This window comes from Melanerpes formicivorus, unplaced genomic scaffold, assembly GCF_026170545.1.
Source record: "Melanerpes formicivorus ecotype bairdi unplaced genomic scaffold, bMelFor1.0.p_v2 SCAF_121, whole genome shotgun sequence".
Taxonomy (NCBI): domain Eukaryota; kingdom Metazoa; phylum Chordata; class Aves; order Piciformes; family Picidae; genus Melanerpes; species Melanerpes formicivorus.
The window spans coordinates 151889-169270 of record NW_027142473.1 but is presented as its reverse complement, the minus strand read 5'-3'; the positions used below and the strand labels follow the sequence as shown (position 1 = coordinate 169270).

The window sequence follows — 17382 nt, the reverse complement described above, 5'->3', positions numbered from 1 at the left end:
AGTGAGAGGGGACATGCTCACAGGGACAGGAACTTAATGTTAATATTGACCAGTTCCTGAAGCTACTGCTGCACAAAACACATCCCTGGGAGCACCAGGGAACCAGACCAGCTGCCTGTGCTTGCTGCTACAAGAAATCCATTGAACACCAGGAAGTATATGCATGGATGCATCCAAAGCTGATTTGTCCTTTCAATACTGATGTGAAAGGACCCAGATTTTAAAGATTATTATGTCATGAGTTAAAACTTTCAAGACAGCCTCTTGGGCAAGCTTGTCCCATTACAAACTTACAGAATAACAGAAAACATCTGGTTGGAAGAGACCTCCAAGCTCATCCAGCCCAGCCCTTAACCTAGCATTGCAGGGTCAGCACCAAACCATGTCCCTAAGCACCAGCTCCACAGGCTGCTGGCACACCCCCAGGGATGGGCACTGCAGCACTGCCCTGGGCAGCCTCTGCCAATCTCTGAGAACCCTTCCAGGGCAGAAAGACTTCCTGAGCTCCAGCCTGAGCCTCCTCTGGGGCAGCTTGGAGCCATTGCCTCTGCTCCTGTCCCTTGCCACCAAGGAGCAGAGGCTGCCCCCTCCTCACTCCAACCTTGCTTCAGGGAGCTGTAGAGAGCAAGGAGGTCTCCCTCAGCTTCCTCTTCTCCAGCCTGAACACCCCCAGCTCCCTCAGCCCTCCCTCAGGGTTTAGCATTGACCCTGCAGTGCTGGGTGGAGGGTTGGACGAGATGAGCTTGGAGGTCTCTTCCAACTGGATGTTTTGTGATTCTGTGCTCTCTGGCTGGCTCTTCCCTGTGAGATGAGCCTGGGCTTTGCAAAAGCAGATGCACTTTAAGCCCTACCCTTTGACATGGGTGTACACCCCCTGGAGTGTTTCCCATGGCCCGTGAGATCCGCCCCTCTCCCTGTTACAAGATGAATACTTGGCCTGAACATAATGAAAGAGAGGATTAAACCCCATGCTTTAAGAAAGGAATACACATGACAATCTAGAAAGGTATTTTATTGGGCTGCTTCTAATGACCAGCAGTGAGGGCAGAGGTATATCACGAGCTTCTGGGAGGGAGTTTGGACACAGCCATCTCTCAGGTGTCCCAGAAATCAAACAGAAGACATCTGGAGCATCCTTACCAGGAGTTTGTCCATCCTTGCCTGGGTCAGAATACGTGGCAACAAGCAGACCATCACCGTGCAGCATGGCACCCCAGACACCGACTCTGCTCCAGGGAGCTCAGGTTTTGCATTCTGGCTCCCCAGCTTGGTGTCCATCTGCCAGCTGCTCAGCTTGGGAGATAAATGGGCAGGCACTGAGGAGTTCAAGCTTTGTCTTTGTGGTAGTAGAACAGGGCTTATTCTCTTCTTTGCCACCTAATGCTTGTCTGCTCCAGCCCCTCACCCCCCAGTGCCTGGTGATGGTCAGCCAGATTCAGACTAGAGTAAGCCAGACACCTGAGCACCTGATTCCTGCTGATGTAGCCAGGATGCCACCCTGACCTCACAAATAACCCTGCCCCTTGAGCGGGGAACAGAACACGATCATCTCCTTGGTGTTCACACCCTCAGTTTGCTTTCCCTTGGACACAGAGCTCCACCCCCCATCATTAGCAGATGTCTTGCACACCAACTGCATTACCAGTAAGTCTGCTTACTCCAAGCAAATGTTTCTCAATCTTTTATCTTTTTTTTTTTTACTTCAATTTGAAGTGAAAGGTACAGTGCAGGCTTCAAATGCTTTTGCATTTCATGGGCTTCTGGTCACCTGAGGAACCCCAGGGGCAGAAGGCTGTCCCAAAGCTGAACGCCTGCCATGTTTGCTGCGCGTCCTTCTGATTAGCCAAACTTGCTTCTGATTTGTTCTCTTGACATGGCACTGAGCTTTTGCTTATTTACTTTTATTGATTTGTTAAAAAACAATAAAATAAAGCCCTAGCTCCTGTTTCAGTTCTCACTTTGTGTCAGTATTTCCACCCCGTGGATGTGTTACACAGGCAGGAAATTGCCCCGAAGGCAGAACGGCAGAGTGGCTCAAACCAAGAAGCAAACCTGAACGCTGAAGCATGATTTGTTGTCGTCCCAGGTCTTGCCCACACTGAACACTGGTGCCAGGGCTGCACGCGGAGGAGTGTGGGCAGGAGAAATAAGAGGCAACTCACAGAGGGATTCAGAAGTCCACATCTGTCACTGACAGCTGGCTGGCATGGCATCTCTGACTTCTCTTTGGCTCAAAGATTTAATGTTAAGGCAAAAATAAGACACAGTGTAGAAGCTCCATCAAATCTTTGGCACATCAGCAACAACAACAACAAATTACTTTACACATGAGCTGAGAGGGGAACATTTCCCAGTTAAGCAAAGGGAAAAGTGCTAATTAAATTGCACGTACTAAAAGGTGGCTGGCTTAACAACAATAGGAATCCTCATCCTTTTTGTTTTGTTTTCTTTTCTTTTCCTTTTTTTCCTTTCTGTTCCAGAGATTAATAAAGTTCCTTGGCCAATCATCATCTTGAACAGGGATTTCTGCAAAAAAGCTGCTTGCAGTCTTCATCTGGATCATGCAACATTTGCCAAGAACAGATGTAACTCTGTCTGGAAGCTCTTTTGAATGCTCCCTTCCGGGTTATTACTCCTGGAAAGAGAAAGAAGCCATCAGGAGGAGGAACACAGCACAGGAACACTGGCAGCTCCTTGTGTAGATGACTGTCACTGACACGTGCTGGGGTGTCCTTGGGGACTGCAGCCTACAGGACCGGCTGCAAGCCCGGACTGCAGAGCAACCACCTGTAGGCGCCACACCAGTTGCCAGAGCCCACACAGAGCAGATGGATGGACGAAGAGCACACAGGGAAGGCTTAGAGAATGTTATAAATGGGCATTTAGGTTGCATTTATAACAGAGAAGAAATGTAACCAGGTGCTGGCTGTTACTGCAAAAACCGTTCTGAGGGCAAAGTCCTGCTTTCAACAAGACTTGCAGCATTGGAGGTCTGTTTGCAGCTTCAGAAGCTGATCTCAGAATTGCAGAGGGACAGCAAAGGAGTTTGGCTAAGCTGGATTTGTGCAGGGTACAGAGTTTATTTCTGTTTCAGTGACCACATTTACTTTTCTGCATGCATGGCTTCTCAGCCTGCAGGACTGTAGCCTGTCCCTTATGTCATGGCTGTGGGCTGTGTACTTGGGTAATTGCATGAGTCCTCTGGAAAATGCACAACTCCAAAGCAGCTTCAGACAGTGAAAACCTCCTCCAAGCCCCCTTGGACACTATAAAGTAAGTCCTGCAAATACCCCATGAGCAATCAGTAGCATAGCCCAAACCAGTAAAATCCTCTGGGCCTGCTCTCTCAAGACACCACATCTCCATTGTCCAAACTCCTTCATCACATGGGCTCCAAATCCTCCTTTAAGTAACTTAGGAATTAGAAACTTAGAAATTATCTCCCATTTACTGAGTCTAACCACTATTTCCTGCTTTTTGCCAGTGGATTTAAGAGCCCCTCAGGTTGCTGTATGGCCTCTGAAGGACCTTTGTGCACAGACATCAATTCCCTGAACAGATCAGACATCTTCCTGACAGGTTAAACTCCTTAAAGCCTGGCCTGAAAAACGTATTTTCCTCACTCCATTTTGTCTCTGTACTGCACCTCCTTTTCCATCCCTGGCTGTTAAAAGACTTGCAATGTTTCATTTTGTGTTTAGTTGGATTCCTATCAATAGGGCAGTTGCTTGTGAGATCAGCCATCACAGCTCAGTACCCACACCCTCCTGCAAAGCGCAGACCCTGGGAAGGACAGGATTGCCCAAGGACCTTCAAGTTTTCCCTCAAGCAGAGTGTTTTGCTGAGAGAACCCAGGGCACCCTCCATGCAAGAAATGCTGGCCTGCTGGAATTGGGGTCAGCACATCTGGATACAGTGGATGAGCCAAAATTGAGACTGTACCTCATGATTCCAATGATTATCAGTAAGAAGGTGCCTTTACTAACTGCCAGACACTGCCTGGTGCTTCTTTGAGCAGGAGAACATAAAAACTCTCGCTCTAATTCAAGGCCTTCCATTTGGGATGTTGGATAAAAGAGGTTTAGGTGGAATGACAAACAGCCTGATGTATCATAAATGTCTCTGCTGGGAAGCCCCTGCAACAATTTTTCAATAATAAATAATACATTTGGATAACCTGTAATAGAGAGGTCAGTTGTTTAAATTTTCCCACATGCAAAGAAAATGAAGCAGAAAAAGGAGGAGCAATGACTGCTGTCACTAAAAGACAGCAGAGAGACAAATCTCCCCTCCTGCTCTCTGCAACAGCAGTAACAGCAGGGAAAACCTTTTCCACTGCATGAATGACTCTCCCAGAAATAGCAGCCTCATGCCCTAAGCTGAAGTCATCAGTATCACAGGGCTCTCAGTTCCTGCTCTTGTGTTTTTGATGCTCTCTAAAGGACCTGGGACTGCAGTTAAGGCCTGCACCATGCTGATCAAGAGCATAAGGGGGTTTTGGGAAGCAGGACTGTTTTAGGAAGGGAAGCCTCAGGGGTGAGTCTCTGCTGTAAGTTGTTGGGACCGGATGGGATCCATCCTAGGGCGCTGAGAGAGCTGGCAGATGTGCTGGCCAGGCCGCTCTCCATCATTTTCCTCCAGTCCTGGCTCACAGGTGAGGTCCCAGATGACTGAAACTGGCCAATGTGGTCTCCATCCACAAGAAGGGTCGGATGGAGGAACCTGGAAACTCCAGGCCTGGCAGCCTGACCTCAGTGCCAGGGAAAGTGATGGAGCAGATTATCCTGGGGGCAATAACTGCACCTGAAGGATGGCCAAGGGCTCAGGTACAGCCAGCATGGATTTAGGAGGGGCAGGTCCTGCCTCTCCAACCTGATCTCCTTCTATGATCAGGTGACTGCCTGGTGGATGTGGGGCAGGCTGTGGATGTGGTCTGCCTGGACTTCAGCAAGGCCTTTGACACCGTCCCCCACAGCAAACTGCTGGCTAAGCTGTCAGCCCGTGGATTGGACCATTACACTCTGTGCTGGGTTAGGAACTGGCTGGAGGACCGGGCCCAGAGAATGGTAGTGAACGGTGCCACATCCAGCTGGTGGCCAGTCACCAGTGGTGTGCCCCAGGGATCAGTGCTGGGCCCTGTCCTCTTCAACATCTTCATTGATGATCTGGATGAGGGGGTCGAGTCAGTCATCAGCAAGTTTGCAGATGACACCAAGTTAGGGGCAGATGTTAGTCAGTTAGAGGGTAGAAAGGCTCTGCAGAGGGACCTCGACCGACTGGAAAGATGGGCAGAGTCCAACAGGATGGCATTCAACAAGTCCAAGTGCCAGGTGCTGCACTTTGGCTACGGCAATCCCATGCAGAGCTACAGGCTGGGGTCAGAGTGGCTGAGAGCTGCCAAACAGAGAGGGACCTGGGGGTGCTGATCGACAGCCACCTGAATATGAGCCAGCAGTGTGCCCAGGTGGCCAAGAGGGCCAATGGCATCCTGGCCTGCATTAGGAATAGTGTGGCCAGCAGGAGCAGGGAGGTCATTGTGCCCCTGTACTCTGCTTTGGTTAGGCCACACCTTGAGTCCTGTGTCCAGTTCTGGGCCCCTCAGTTTAAGAAGGACATCGAGACACTTGAAGGTGTCCAGAGAAGGGCAACAAGGCTGGGGAGAGGCCTTGAGCACAGCCCTGTGAGGAGAGGCTGAGGGAGCTGGGGTTGTTTAGCCTGGAGAAGAGGAGGCTCAGGGGAGACCTCATTGCCCTCTACAACTACCTGAAGGGTGGTTGTAGCCAGGAAGGGGTTGGCCTCTTCTCCCAGGCAACCAGCACCAGAACAAGGGGACACAGTCTCAAGCTGTGCCAGGGGAAGTTTAGACTCGAGGTGAGGAGGAAGTTCTTCACCGAGCGAGTCATTCGTCATTGGAACGGGTTGCCCAGGGAGGTGGTGGAGTCATCGTCCCTGGAGGCGTTCAAGAGGAGATTGGACGTGGCACTTGGTGCCATGGTCTAGTCATGGGGTCTGTGTTGATAGGTTGGACTCGATGATCCTCGAGGTCCTTTCCAACCTAAGTTATACTGTGATACTGTGATACTGTGATAATTCATGGAACCACAGAATCATTCAAGAAAGATTTTTTTTCCTAATATCCAACCTAAACCTCCCCTGGTGCAAGTTGAGGCCATTTTGTCTTGTCCTCTTGATAGATACTTGGGAGAACAGATTAACATCCACCTCACTGCAACCTCCTCTCAGGGAGCTGTAGAGAGCAATGAGGTCTTCCCTCACCCACCTGGGAACACCCCCAGCTCCCTCAGCTGCTCCTCACCAGCCCTGCTCTCCAGACCCTTCCCCAACTTGGTTGCCCTTCTCTGGACATGCTCCAAATTGCAGATCAGCCATGGAGGAGCAAGAGGGGATATGTAGAAATGAACCAAGACAATCTTTCCTCAAGGTGAAGGAAATGGAAAGGGGAATAGAGATATCGCTCTGCAATGTGCTGGAGGAGCTCAGCCTCCAGTGCTGGCACCACTCACTTCATCCTCACAGGCTGCCCAGCGCCAATCATGGGTTGCAATAGGTGGGAACAGGCTCCACTCTTCTTCCCTCCACCCTTTTCTTCTCCAGCCAGGAGCTCTGAAGACAGATTTATGAACCAAGGTCTGCTTTAAACTAATGATATCAGAACTCCCACGGCTCTTCAATTTGACAAGTGCCCCAATGACCCTGGTGAGTTTGCAGCATCCCAGAGCATTTCAATCTCTATAAATCAAAGCACTTCTGGAACTAAGTCAGCTCAGTGCTCCAAAGCTCCTCCTGTCTCTTCTACTCACATTTTAGTCCTGCTGATATCTGTGGAGTGGATCTTGCCCGTTACTGGGCATCCAGAGGGAATGGAGACTATAATGAGATGCTGCTCCCACCACATAGCAAATCCTGGGGCCCAGTCTTTGTGTGCTGTGATTTGGCTGCTCCACCACCTCCTAAAGCAATGGGGGCTTTAAGGTGCTGCTCTACAACAGTGGGGTCCCACATCACATCCCTTTTGCTTTCATCTCTGGTCTTTTGGGTACTGATGCTCAACACTCCAATGGGTCATGGCAGGGTGTGCAGTGTCCTTTGGGATGCATATAGCTGCTGCCACCTCCCTGCCCAGCAATGGGTGGACTTCCTCATGGACTTGACCCTTAGCCTCACACCTCTGCCCTGTTGTTTCAGGTTGCATGGACACAGACACAAGCAATGAGTGCAGGAATCTGCTGTGGTGCTTACAGGGCCTTGTTTTTAAGCAGGTCTGCTCCCCACACGCACAACCTTTCAGCAGGGCAGAGAGAACTCATGGCCAGGTGGATCCAGGGCCCCTTTCCCCAGGGATGCTGCTCTCCCACTGCTCTGCAGGAAGACAGACAGCTGGGAGCGGGTTGCTGCTCTCCTGTGGTCCAGCTCCTCCCTGGGGCCGCGGGGAAGCAGACTGGCTGGCTGCCCGCTCTGGCATGCAAGTGCTAGCAGGGAAATGAAGCTATTTTTAAAGAACAACCTCTGCTAAGTTAAACTGCAGGGAACAAGAGGTTGAACCTCATTATCAGACCCCCCTCTCCCCACACAGTACGGGAAGGCACGAGGAAGACTCGCCCTGGGTTTCACTGTGCTGGCTCCCAGCGCCGTGTGATAATCAACGGCAGATGATGGGGAACAGCCAGGATCTGCTGCGCACACCATGGGCTGGGCTGTGGCTTTATCTCGGTGCTCTGTCTAAATAAATCAGGAGTCATGCTACAGTGTTATCAAAAAAATATGCTCCAAATGAATGTTTTCAGTGCATACAAATCAGGCCTGACACTACCATTTCTCTTTTATAACACAAAACCTGCAGGGCCACATGTGACAGGCCGGCCTGCTCTGAACGCCTCCAGTGGCACTGGGAGCAATGCTGTCAGCAAGGCAGCAGCCAGGCACGGCAGAGCACCCCCGTAACTGCTTTATGTAACGCAGCAATTACAGCCGCCATGTGCAGCAGGCTGTGACAAACAGAGGGGCTTTTCAGCCTGTACATGCTTCTGCAGAATTGAATGGCCCTGGAATGTGCACAGAGAGGAGTTTTAATTTTGAATTCCTTGTGTCTGTGCGCATCCACACAGGCACAAAAACAAGAAACCAAATTCCAGCTGAAAACTTTTATTGAGCTCCAACTGCTCGCCTGCTATTCATAACCCAGCTTCCTCTCTCACAAAGAGACCTTTCGCATGGGTTGGCCTTTTGCTTTTTTTTTAATGTGCTTTTTTTTCCCCCCCTTCTGCCTCACTAACAGCTGCTTGCAGTGTTGTATCCTGAGTGATGATGAGGTTCTGAAAGTGTTTTTTTGGAACAGATGGCCAGGAGAGAGCTGGGGAATGTGCCAGCAGCGCGCTGGGGAATGCGCCAAGTCCCGCAGTGACTGAGGACTCTGGGTTCCAGCTCGCGTGCCTTTCCCTTGCCCTCTGCCCTAAGTGGCGCCAGCAGGACTTCCCAGCTCGCGCTGCGAACATCTGGAGTCTGTGACTGCCAGAAGAGCCTGGACAGGGGGAGGATGAAGCAAAAAAAACATCCCTCCCCCATCCTTGCCTGCTCCGGCTCAGCTCCCATGGCTGCAGCAATGTTGCTGCCTAACACAAGGGCTAATCAGAAGCAAAGAGGAGAGGGAAAGAGGACAAGAGAAGCCAGCCATGGGAATTCAGGGCTTTTGCCTTAGAGTTCAGAGGTTTCTTTTCTGTGCTGGGTGCCGGGTGTATTGTGCAGGGTATTTGTTAGCAGATGGATCCCGATCTGTGTAAAACAAAGGGCTGTGGTTTTGCTGCCTGGTGGGGAAATAAGGGCTGTCCTATAGCTCTGGGTGCCTAATGGGGAGGTAAAGTCTGGCCCATAGCTCTGTGGGCTGGATCTTGTGGGGCTGTAGGGGGCTGCAGTGCACTGCTCTGTACCCACAAATCCACCAGCCTGCAGGGAGAGCACCCAGCCATGCACCCTAAAGCCCTGCACTGAGCCATAAAGCCACCTTCCTGCAGGGCACCAGAAGTTGGCCCTGGGATCCAAAGGCTCTAAAAAGAGACTCTGTCAAGAGCAGGCTGGACCCCAAAGCCTACAAAATCTGATGACCTCTGGCCACTCAGTGTCATGTCCTGTGCAGAACCAGGGTACTACAGGGATGAGGAAACTTGGACTCCACTTTTTCATTCACATCTTTTCACTGCTGTATCCTCAGCACTCCTGGAGAATGCTTTTGGTTGGAGCCAAGGGCAGATTCCTCCCTTTTACCATGACATTCCCCTTGCGGTGGCCCCAGCAGGACTTGGGGCTCTATTGTAACCCAAATGTCTGATATGGTGTGACTCCTGCATGCACAGTGAAGGGAAAAGCTCAGTTCAGATCAGTTGTAAAGCCAAGCAAAAGGCAGGTTTAAAAAATGAAGACCATAGTCAGAATTCACCACCCGCCCCAGAACTATTTTTTAAGTTTTCAGAGGAAAAGGCAGTAGAAGCCCTGCAATTACTCCCTTTGCTGCTTCCAAATACAATCTCCCATCATCAGACCCCCTTGGTCAAATCACAGTTGCAACAACTAAAATCACTGTATAACTGAAGTTAGGACTGGGAAGGGGATTCTTTCATTTTCCTAATCAAGTTTGAAAGGCTAAAGTCAGTTTTTCTAATTAACAAAGTGGAGTGAAAATGGGGGAGGAGGAAGGGAGAGAGAAACTTCTATTGCAACAACAACCTAACCTCACGGACAGCAGACAATTTGCCGTCAAAAACAAGGCAAAAGGCGACACACAATCCAGCAAGAGCAACATCTGGAGCCCCTGTCTGCCAAAACAAACTGCAGGCAGCGAGTTTTTTGTGTGAAAAGCTGATGGTGCCACAGCATATCACAACTGGAGAGCTGAGAGAGTGAGCAGGAGGCAGAGTGGAGCTGGCAGGAGGTGAGGGTGCTTTGGTGGAGCTCAAGCAGCAGAGTCTGTGCTTGGGCTTGCTGTGGTGTTTTTTGTCCAAGAGACAATAAAAAAGGCAATCCAAAAAACAACAACAAAACTGTAACAGTGACCCCAATGCTGATAACTCAGAAGAGCTGCTCAGCAGGCAGTCTGGAGCCCTGATTAAAACCACACACAGCTCAGGAGAATGTGGTCATGTAAAAATTAATGAGGGTGCTGTGATTTGGGGCCAGACCATTGCATCCCTATCCAGTCGCCCATGTGAGACCTCCCAGAAGAGGCAGCCCTTTGCAGCACCTGACATCCAGAGCCTGGATATTCTCTGCACAGTCATTCTAGATCTGTAATTTCCCTCTGACAACAACATTTCCCTCCCTCATGCTCAGGATGCTGCTGATTTTCTTGGCCCAGGGACAAAGGGTGATACCAAGATGAGCTCTCCCCACCCAGGCTTTGCATCTATTCCTATATACTGGGAGTTCCTGGTGTTACTTAGTGGTACCTACTGGGTTTGGCTTCATCGTTAGGTAGATGTGCTCTTGCCAGCACCTAAGCAAACACTGCTAGAAATAAACTGGCCTCTATCAGCCAGGGGAATCCACAGGCTATTGGGCTGCCCTAAACTGGGTCTTTCCCAAAGAGCAGAAATGCATTTGCAAGACACTTTACAGACTGAAAATCCAGGTAGAACATGGGCCAAGACCCTGCTTTAGGTGCAAAGACCAGTTTACTTCTTGGAGAAAGCCTTGGGGGAAGAGTTTGGCTGGGTGTCCTTCAAGAATTTGGAGGAAATGCAGATGATCTGCTGGTGATGGTGCTTCTGTGGATTGGTGGTGGCCCTTTTGCAGATGGGATGTGCTAATGTCCCACCAGAGTTTCATCGTTCACAAGCTCTTGATGGGCTTGGGACTTTTCTCCATAGAGCTGCTCCAAGCAAACACCATATGTGGAACCTTTTCAATTCCTAATTTATTTTTTTAATTAAGGATAGGCTCAGCCCTAACCCTTAAATGTGAACACCCTGGGATTTGGAGCTACCTGTAACGTGGCTCTGCATTTTCCATCTTTAAGCTTGTGTTAGTTTACAAAAGCCAAGACAATGGATCTCAGCCCATCGGGCACCAAAAACCTGAACACCAACCCAGACATATGCTGACACCCTCAAAATGATATTCGTTCACTTTTTCTCCACCATCTCCACTTGTGGAGGGGTCCCAAGACACAGCTAGCAATCTGCTGACACTCCAAAAGGCATGTTCTTCCTCTTCTTGTAAGCACACACAGGAAATATTTGTTCTGCCTGTGACTGGTGTTAAAAGGTTTTAATTTCTAATGCAGGTTGTGGCTGACATTGTCTTAGAAAGTCTCCTGCTTGCCTTTTGTCTTATGACTGTGATAATGCAGAGACCCCACTGAACTACAGGTTGGATATGAGGAACAATTTCTTTACTGCAAGATTGGTCAGACATTGGAACAAGCTGCCCAGGGAGTCGGTGGAATCACCATCCCTAGAGGTGTTCAAAAAATGAGGTGTGGCACATCAGGACACGGTTTAAGGGTCATGATCTTAGAGGTCTTTTCCAACCTTTTTGATTCTATACTCTTCTATATACTATTCTTCTTGCCCATCTCATCTTGGCAAGGAGACCCAAGACCCAGCCCTCATCTTGCCCTAGGGTTGGTGGCATCACAAAGGTGTTCCTGAGACACTGATGCCTGCAGCACTACAAATCCCCAGATGAAGCCCTGGCTTTGGGGCAGAAGCTCCCTGTGCACGTCCCAGTTTCAGCTAGTGCCTTCAGCTGTGGGTCAGCAGTGCTGTGTCTCTGCCTTGCACTGCTCCAGGGCACAAATACAGGCAGTGACAGTGAGAGGAAGTGACAGGGAGTGTGCTATTGTGTTTATTTATAAACTGAATTGCTGCAGGATGATTTGATGGGCTAAAGAGGAAGAAAAGTGAGGAAACCTGCCCAAATCAGAAGCAGATCTTAATGACACCAGGGAACCAGCCTGCTCCCTAGCTTAGCTGCCCATTCATCCATTAAAATCCTGCTGATTTATTATCCTGCCTGACAGGCGAGCCCAGAAAGCAGGGGGAAGTTCAATTCAAGTTTACAAAACTCTTTTTGTCATAAAAGCCTGAACAAAGACATCAATCACTCTTTTAATGCAGCCGTGTCACTGCGAGAGGGAAGCTGGCAGAACGCTGTGCTTCCTCCTCCTGCCGCTTGACGATGATTTCACCTAATTGGTGCAGTGTTAAGTAACCTAAAAGAATGCCAAGGCGTAATTAGACTCAATCTAGCTTCCTCAAGACACCCACATGTCCTGCAGCTCATACATCTTACTCGTGTGTTTGTACCTACAATGTCTCCATCAGATACATTTGTTGTTGCTGTTGGGCAGTTTTTCTTGGAGAGAAGTGTTGGATTAAACAAAGCAGCAAGACACAGGCAGGCCACTGCGTTCTGTGGGCTCCAAAAGGCAACCCGAGGGTTGATTTAACAAAGAACAGCCCCAGGATGGCTCTAATAGGATCAGTCTCGTGTTAAAACACATGATGGGTGACTAACAAGAGGAAGAGCCCAGCATGGAAGACAGGGAGGAGAGAAAAGCTTTTGATTAGAGAGGAATGCAGGATCAGAGGGATGGAGGAGAAACGCCAAGAGAGAGGCAAGGGATAACCAAATCAGAGAGATTTCAAGAGGCTGACAAAGGAAGGCAACCACTTTGTGTTTTTTTTATCTTTTTTCCCCTTTCCAAACTTTTGCTGTTATTTGGGGAGCCAGGGGAGGAGGCTGTAACATACCTTCCTTTTTTTAGATCTTCCTTCTGCTTGTAAGGTCCTAGTGCACTGCTCCACGCATTCAGAGAAGCTCATGTTACTGTGGTCAGCGCTGTAATCCAGGTCTGCTAGTCTGGCCAGGGAAAGGATATAGTTACAGGCTATTCTCAAGATGGCCAGTTTGGACAACTTTTGACCATAAGAATAGCAGGGAACCTAGAAAGGGTAACAGGGAAAAAAAAAATTAAAAAGAGACCAGATAACCCCCACATTTTGAGTGAAGCACAGCAAAACAACCGCAGGGGATCCTGCCAGCGGTTCTGAGCAGGAACAGGCATGCTGCTGGGCAAAGGCCATATGGTCCCAACAGGTTTGTGAGAACCCCCTACTGATCTCCACAGGGATGAAAGCAGCAAGAAGCCTCTTTACTTCAGCAGGGTAGTTCTGCTTGAAACACACTGTCAGGATACAGAATCACAGAATGTCCCAGGTTGGAAGGGACCTCAGAGCTCATTTACTCCAACCTCCTTGCCATGGGCAGGGACATCTTACAACTAAGGCCTTGTCCAACCTGGCTGTGCACACCCCCAGGGAAGCAGCATCCACAGCCTCCCTGGGCAGCTTGTTCCAGCGTCTCACCACCCTCCTGCTAAACACGCATCATGTACAACGTACACAGAAGACACATTTATGGAGAGAAAAGATGGATGCTACAGGGCTCCAGGCAGAAAGGGGAATACCCCCCAGCACCATTCTGCAGTCAGGAGCTCTCCCATAGCCCAGGACATCTGTCTGCCTTCCAGCTGGCCCCATGGAGGCCCTGCTTTCCTCAGAAACCTGCGATCCCCCATGCCACCAAGTTACTTGTCTTGGGTAACTTACTCCCCATGAACAGCTGCAGTGCTGTCACAGGTCTTGAAGAATAAGGCAATAGAGGGGACAAGAACAAATTTATAACAGTCTGGTGGGTTTGTGCTCAAACACAACACTGCTTGTTGTGCTGTTGGAGGAACATAGCGTGGAGGAAGCAGTTCCTACTGAACTGCCCCATCACAGTGCCTTACCTCCCAGCAGAGACCATACCAGAGCCTGCTCTGGCTAAATCTTACACAATTTATTTCTTTACCCTTGAAGATTTCTAGAGTAATGTGAAGCATTCAAGCAATTCCAAGTAAACAGCATGTGCTGGAACACAGGAGCAGCACTGGTGTCCCACTGCAGGAGGCCGGCTGCCAGCAGCTCCAGCAGAGCCCCTCACACACGCTCTGCTGTAGGCACAACTTAACCAGAGACCTTCTGAGTCCAACAGGCTTAGGGCCCCAGTCACTAGTTTGAAGAATTGCTAAAGGTCACTGAGCCTTTCATACACAAGAGTCCAGAAACCAGAGCCTGGCATTTATCTGAAATCCATCCTAGCCACTCAGGTTGTCTGGCTGCCTATCAGGCTAAGTTTTCATACTACATTAATCATTGCAATGCCTCAATGTCCCTCTACCATCTGCCTCCATACAAGCCTCCATCCTCCCCATCCCTCTAGAGTGTCACACTGCTTAGGGTCAGAGATTTTTTAATGCTTCTTGCCATGCTCATGCCTCAGCTTCTCTTCTCCATAGAGGCACAAAGTCAGGCTCATCCCTGGAGCAATCCCTGGCCTTTCGAGAAGGGAAGATGGGTTCACTCCCACCAGGAACCCCACGGCGGCCACGCGCAGATGCCAAGGGAGGAGCAGAACAGCTCAGGCACATATAGGATTTCCCCAAGTATTCTGCTAGGCCCAACTAAAGTCAGCTACATGACCTCAGCTAGATGTGCCTTCCCTACATTTAGCAACCCATGATAGATCTTTTTTATTCACAGCTTTGGTTTGGTAAGCTCCTGGCAGTTGATTCTGGTAATTGCCTCCTGTCGGTCTGGAGCACCCACAACATCACTTTGCAAAGCTTTCTCCCTAGTCTAGACAAAGTTGCCCTCCCTTTGTTTTGAACTTGGCTCCCCCAGTTCCTGTACTGTAAGATGGCACAACAGATTTTTATTCACCTCCTCAGTGACACGTTTTTTTCCTTCATCATTTCCTTAGCCTCTTTTCCAAGTGAAAAAGACCAAACCTCCTTTCAGACAGCTGTGTGGAAGCTATCCCATGCCTTTGATGACACTTGCTGATCTTCCTTGATCCACTCCTAGCTCTTTTGAAGCTGACAGGATCACAACACCACACAGTATTCATGTTGTGGGTGCTCAGAACACCACACTGTACTCATGGTGCTCTGTTTATTTAATAGATCCTCAAGTTCTCAGTTCAGTGTAACATTCTTTTGCTTGTAACTCCTGATTTGATTTTGTGACCACTACCAGGCAGGGACCTGAGACTTCCAGTGAAGCATCTACAGAAACCCTGAGGTCTCTGTTCTCTGAAATAATGGTCAGCTCATGGTCTGTTCTTTACCAAGAGGATGGTGAACACTGGAACATGTTGCCCAGGAAGGTGGTTGAGGCTCAATCCCTGGAGCTATTCAAGGTAAAGTTGGATAAGGCTCTGGGCAACCTGATCTAGCAGAGGATGTTCCTACTGGACTGGATGAGCTTTGGAGGTCCCTTCCAACCCAGACTATTCTGTGATTCTATGACTTCCCATGTGGAATCTGATAGGTGTTTTCCTACCTGATTCACTTCACTTTGTCTACATGGTATTTATTTCATCACCACACTACTATCTAGTTATTCAGAGTCCTCAGGTCCTCTGTAATTCTCCTTGTATGTGCTGCCTTTAGCAAATCTGGCTACCCTTTGCTGGAGTATTGCCAGCAGACTTCCATCAGACCACTCAGCCACCTCCCATGGGCATTTATCAATCCCCTCAGCAGCACAGCTCACACAGGCACAATGGCAGGTGGTGGGACCTCTGAGGTCTCCAACCCAGCTTGCTGCTAAGCTCAGTCAGACCCTGGTTTGCCCACTCCTGCCATCATTCCCTGCAGGAATCGACCCTTTTCCCTACTCACCACGCCCCTTGCCTGTCCACTGATCACAAACCCAAGCTGGTAATTTTTTCCCAATGCTCCTAGGCATGCTCCCTAACCTCGCCCCCCAGGCCCCCCCCTGACGAATCTCTCAGTAAAAAACCTTCCCTGCCCTTCTCTTCCAGCATCATGCAGCCACCATCTGTGCCTGCCCTCAGAAGCAATACCTGGCCCCCAAAATGCAATAAACTGAGAGTCACTTTGAAACAAGAGCTTGGGGCAGCACAAACACCCCAAATCTCTTATGACATTGATGTAACAAGACCAGTGGAGGTCCCCAGATCAAACAGCAGCATGAAAGGCCAAAGCAAGACGGAAACTAACATGGAAGGATTCAGTGAAATGTGGGAATAATTTCTGAATTAGAGCAAGAGGAAAGTTAAATGGAGTGGAAGGAAAAAGAGACCACGAAATCTCCTGGAGGCTGATGCACAGATGCTGCCCAGTTACAACACAAGAAGGCAGGCTCATGACTTTCCTCCTCATCTGTTTTGTTCTTTTTGTGTGTTTTATTAAAAAAAAAAAAAAAAAGGAGGAGGAGGAGGAGGAGGAGAGGGAGGAGAGGGAGGAGAAGAAGGAGGAGAAGGAGGAGAAGGAGGAGAAGGAGGAGAAGGAGGAGGAGAGGGAGGAGAGGGAGGAGAAGAAGGAGGAGAAGGAGGAGAAGGAGGAGAAGGAGGAGAAGGAGGAGAAGGAGGAGAAGGAGGAGAAGGAGGAGGGAGGAGAAGGAGGAGAAGGAGAAGGAGGAGAAGGAGAAGGAGGAAGGAGGAGAAGGAGAAGGGAGAGAAGGAGGAGAAGGAGGAGAAGGAGGAGAGGAGAAGGAGAGGAGAAGGAGAGAGGAGGAGAAGGAGGAGAAGGAGGAGAAGGAGGAGAAGGAGGAGAGAGGAGAGAAGGAGGAGAAGGAGAAGGAGGAGAAGGAGAAGGAGGAGAGAGAGGAAGGAGGAGAAGGAGAAGGAGGAAGGAGGAGAAGGAGGAAGGAGAAGGAGGAGAAGGAGAGAAGGAGGAGAAGGAGGAGAAGGAGAGGAGAAGGAGGAGGAAGGAGGAGAAGGAGGAGAGAAGGAGGAGAAGGAGGAGAAGGAGGAGAAGGAGGAGAAGGAGAGGGAGGAGAGGGAGGAGAAGGAGGAGAAGGAGAGAGGAGGAGAGAGGAGAGGAGAAGGGAGGAGAAGGAGGAGAAGGAGGAGGAGGAAGGAGGAGAAGGAGGAGGAGGAGGAGAGGAGGAAGGAGGAGAGAGAGGAGAAGGAGGAGGAAGGAGGAGGAAGGAGGAGAAGGAGAGAAGGAGGAGAAGGAGAAGGAGGAGAGGAGAAGGAGGAGAGGGAGGGAAGGAGGGAGAAGGAATGATGGGAAGGGAGGGAGGAGGATTGGGAGGAGAAGGAAGGAGGAGGAGAAGGAGGAGAACAGGAGGAGATAAGGAGGAGAAGGAGGGGAAGGTAGGAGAGGAGAAGGAGGAGGAGGCGAAGGAGGAGAAGGGAAGGAGGAGAAGGAAGAAGGAGAAGGAGGAGAAGGAAGGAGAAGGAGGAGAAGGTGGAGAAGGAGAGGAGGAGAGAGGAGGAGAAGGCAGGAGAGAAGGAGGAGACAACGAAGGAGGAGGAAGGAGGAGAAGGGAGGAGAGGTGGAGAAGGAGGAGGAGA

The 17382-nt window shown here is 49.8% G+C and overlaps 1 protein-coding gene across 1 annotated transcript in view; it reads right to left on the bottom strand.

Annotated features, from left to right (window-relative positions):
• Positions 1–996: 996 nt before the first annotated feature.
• ATOH8 (atonal bHLH transcription factor 8) overlaps positions 997–17382 on the bottom strand; it is a 28122-nt gene continuing 11736 nt past the window's right edge. The window contains exons 2-3 of the mRNA XM_068167681.1: positions 12765–12956; positions 997–2635 (exon numbers count right to left, since the gene is read on the bottom strand). Of these exons, the coding sequence (XP_068023782.1) occupies positions 2630–2635; positions 12765–12956 (198 nt within the window). The 3' untranslated portion in view covers positions 997–2629. The remainder of the gene's footprint in view (positions 2636–12764; positions 12957–17382) is intronic.